Source organism: Chaetura pelagica, unplaced genomic scaffold (genome assembly GCF_000747805.2).
Source record: "Chaetura pelagica isolate M959 unplaced genomic scaffold, ChaPel_1.0 scaffold76, whole genome shotgun sequence".
NCBI classification, from domain to species: domain Eukaryota; kingdom Metazoa; phylum Chordata; class Aves; order Apodiformes; family Apodidae; genus Chaetura; species Chaetura pelagica.
In genome coordinates, this window is record NW_009970723.1 from 9,995,211 (window position 1) to 9,999,336 (window position 4,126).

Here is a 4,126-nt window from a genome sequence, read left to right on the forward strand (position 1 = left end):
AGTCGCCGGCCGGCCTCCTTCGTGAGCTCTGGGGGACACCTGAAGGAGCGGGTATGCGTCGCTTGACGGGGGCGTGTGGCGTCCTTTCGGCACCGGTAGCGGGGCCGGCGCTGCTCGCGTTCGCAGTCGGTTGCGGTTCCGTCCCAGTGCACGGGGGTGCATCTGCGTGCCTGTTGGCTGTGTCGGCGCTTAGAGCTGCAGGGTGCGGGAGGGCCGGCTGAACCGTGGCACCTCCCTGCAAAACACGTAGTTGTAGGTACCGTTTTGCTGCGTGAGCAGCACAAACTCAGGTTACTTCGTTGCAGCTGTTGCCGTCCTTAGTTCAACTCTCTCCTTTAGAAGATGCTGCTGTTTTCAAGTGCTAATGGATGACTATTACATCTTACTGTATGTACGGACACCAAATACTGTAACACATGTGGGTTAAGCTGCCACTCTGGTTATGATAGAGCAAAACCTTACTCGAATGCAGTAGAGTTTAATGATTTATCTCCAGTTCTCTCAAATCGAGTTGTGTAATGGGCATTTTAACAAGGTGGTTTGTCAAGTGCTGATCAGACTCTCTTAAACATGGTGGATGTTTCTGTCAATCTATCCTTCCATTTTCAATACCCTACCCAGTTGAGTTTATACTGAAACAAGCTGCAAAGATCAGGGAAATAATCATTACTGTAATTTTAAGCAATAAGATGCTCATAAAGAAGCATTATGAAGGGTATTCACTGGCATAAGGGTTAAAAATTATTGTCTTCTATGTCAGGCAGAAGAGTGACAGAAAACCGCAACCTGAAAAAAACTAGGAGATACATTCTAGTCTAGGCTTGCATTGGGTGGGAAGAAATGTTTGCTATCTCTGGTGGTTATAGCAACAACCTTAAAATGTATGGCTGTAACTGTATTTGCATGCTAAGATAGGATTGCTTAAAGCTTTCCAGAACGTATGTGACATATATGGAACTATTTAGCCTGATAAAGTACAGGAACACTTGTTTTCAAAGTAAGTCTGAACAGTCAAAAGCCTTATAGGGCATTAAGAGGTGTTTGAAGAGTACTACTGACTTGATCACCCTGGTACTTGTATACATCTATGTCAGGATTTTGAAAGTGAAATTTCTTCTCTTTTTTTTGTTTTGTTTTGTTTTTTTCCAATTCCTGTTGCACTTCTGTTCTCAAGATTTCTAATCCCTTATATGAATGAAAAGGTATATTAGGCTAGCTAGTGTTCTGTCAGAGGGGGAAAAAACATAAAGCTTATCTTGTTGATGATAGCACTGATTTTACATGATACCTAAGAAATGATTTTTTGTGTTTCCAACAAGGAAATTCTTAGCACTGGCAGGAGGGAGGAAAGAAAATATTAATTGAGCTTTAATGTTTAAGATCCTGTTTAATAGAAAACATTGCCCCATCTCCATCTCTGTATGTTTTCAATGCCAGACTGCTAAAGCTCTGAGAACCCTGATGTTACTCTGTTTCTGAGATGTTGAACTAGATACTTTCTCAAGTGCTGTGTGTCAAGAACAAGTTAAATCTGTATTTACTATTTAGGAAATTTTTCATCTTCTCTTAACTTGAGATTGAGATATTGAAATGATTGTGCTTACCTTGAAAAAATAAAAAATTGCACAAAAAAACCCCTTTTGTGTGTTTTGTGTGTTTTTTGTTTAGAACATGGATTCACAGAAGGATGTTCAGCCCCCAAAGCAGCAGCCAATGATTTACATTTGTGGAGGTAAAGACATCTGTGTTTTTTTTCGCTTGTAACTGAAGATTTGGTGTTTTTATAATGAAGAATGTGTAATCGTTCAAATGAAGAGTACGTAAATACAAATAGCTGCAGTGTAGATCCTGATGTTCTTTAAAGCTTTATGCACTGATTATAAGCTCTACAGCAAACCTGGTGTTGCTGTGTGAACATCCTCCATCTCCAGAGGATGCTTTCCTTAAGTGTCCACTTTAATGTACATAGTGGACCTTCTGTTCAGTGCCCCTAAGAGCTTTTTGCAGCTGCTGTATAGTCTCTCAGTTTTTATTGAGGTGCCATAGTAAAAGTCTGTCTTATCTTAGGTAAGTCAGCTGAACTTTTCATTAGTGGACAGTCTAGTTGTATCAAAAGTGGAATGTATTCTGTGCAGTAATAATTTGGTGATTTCTTGCAAGATCTGCTTTGATCTTAATGTAAGTGAATTTTGCTTTTTTTTCTTCACAGTATTTTGATATTATTCAGCTCTTGATGCAAATTCTTTACAATTATGTCTTGCTATGCTTTGTTTGTCACAAATAGGAATTTGACTATTATGGCTTTTGAAAGTAATTTGCATTGCCAATGCTGGATTTGTTTACCCACTCCCTTTTTCTTCTTCTGTCATGTCAGAATGTCATACAGAAAATGAAATAAAGGCAAGAGATCCTATTAGATGCAGAGAATGTGGCTACAGAATAATGTACAAGAAAAGGACAAAAAGATGTATCCTTTTACCTGGGCACTTAAAAGCTTTTGGGAAGCTGTGGATGGAGATACGGTAAATAGGGGAGATTTCAGTTATTATGTAAGAATTCTTCAAGAGCAAAAATCCAGTCAAACAAGCAAAGTACTACCAGGAAGTCTTCCAAATGTGATTTGGCATCTTGTTTTCTTTCCTGGTGTTTTCTCTCGTTTTTCCATTTTCTATGCAAAGTACAGGAAGCTGTGATAGTCTGCTGGCTGGCGTCCTGTGAATTGTTGTTACTATTCAGTGTTTTAAGAAAGGGAAAATGCTGTGGTATTAATTAGAGATGAGTTTATGGAATTAGTCGTGACTTTAGAGTCTTCCCCCCTGCCCCACAATCTTATTTCTCACTAATCTTTTTTCAATTATAGCATGTTTTTTTTGCTTAACTATGCTATTCCAGTGGTGGTTTTTGATGCCCGATGATTTCTCCTGAAGATACAGTGACTTTATGCTGCAGTTTAATCTTTCTGATAACTTTGCTCTGTAAATCCATTGATGTACAAATGCACACTCTTATTTGTATTTTAAGATAATGAAATATTAAAGTTTTCTGTGATACTAAATTTTATCTCTACTGTTTTCTGGTGATAGATTTCTAAAGCAGTTTAGGTAACAGTCAAAGTATGTAGCAGTGGAATTTCAGGGGTATTGTACTCTTTCTGAAACCTTGTTTTCATTACTCTCACCTAAACTTTATTTGCATTTTAACTGTGTTAAATGTTCTTTGGACTCCTGTGAAATGCATAACTGTGGTTTGAGTAAATTCTCCTGGAAATAAATAGAAGGCTACACAAGACTAGGTCTGGAACAGATCTGGATTTCAAAAGAGCAAAACTCGAATTACTTCAGAGCAGCCAATTCAGGTACCCAGCTGTGGAGATGTCAAAAAAAGAAGCTCAGGAAGGAACAGGGGAGGGAGACAAGTTAAACGTTAAGAATCAATGTGTAAAATGAAATGCCCAAAGTACATCTTGACTTGGTTGTACTCGAAGAAAGACCTAGGCCTGTGTCATAAAGATAATTTGGGTAGCATCCCAAAACTGAAGTAGCAACTTGTTTTGCTTTTCAGAGGATTTCTCAGGGGTCTGTACTAAATAGATCAAAGTGGTTGTTCTTTATTTATGAGCCAAAACTTTGTGCATCTATTTGGAATGTGCGTTGAGTAATACTAAACTATCCTTGTCAGTGAAGCGTACTAGAAAATTCTGCTAGATTGTGCCTGATGCTAATTTAGCCTCTTGAAGTGCTTCTCAATTTTGGTGGCGCTAGCGATGCTGGTAGTGTTGAGAGGGCGTGTTCTACTACCAAAATAGTACGGTATCTTTGTTACAGACTGTAGGACCACGTCCTGGCCCATAAATGAACTTCAAAGGGTCTTTCTGGGGGATAAAATGCATTATTGTAATTTTTGTTTGGGTGGGGAGCCGTGCAGGGCTAAAGGGGTAACAGTGGCGTAGGCACCGGGGGGGACTGGCGCTGGGAGAGCGCCTGGCTGTTCCGAGCTAGATTAAACGCCAGACGGATCACAAACAGGTGATGTTTTGTTAAAGCTGCACCTCAGGGCTGTGCGGCCGCCCCCTGGCCCGGTCCGGCCCGGCCCGGCCCGGCCTCTCCCGCCCCCCGGCTCGGCCCAG

At 40.3% G+C, this 4,126-nt stretch overlaps 1 protein-coding gene across 1 annotated transcript; it reads left to right on the forward strand.

The window, feature by feature from the left end:
- The first annotated feature begins 1,671 nt into the window (after positions 1-1,671).
- On the forward strand, positions 1,672-2,915 carry POLR2K (polymerase (RNA) II (DNA directed) polypeptide K, 7.0kDa). The gene is made up of 3 exons (XM_010006451.1): positions 1,672-1,732; positions 2,375-2,467; positions 2,893-2,915. Exons 1-3 carry the CDS (start codon positions 1,672-1,674, stop codon positions 2,913-2,915), a joined length of 177 nt encoding a protein of 58 aa, XP_010004753.1.
- The last annotated feature ends 1,211 nt before the right edge of the window (positions 2,916-4,126 follow it).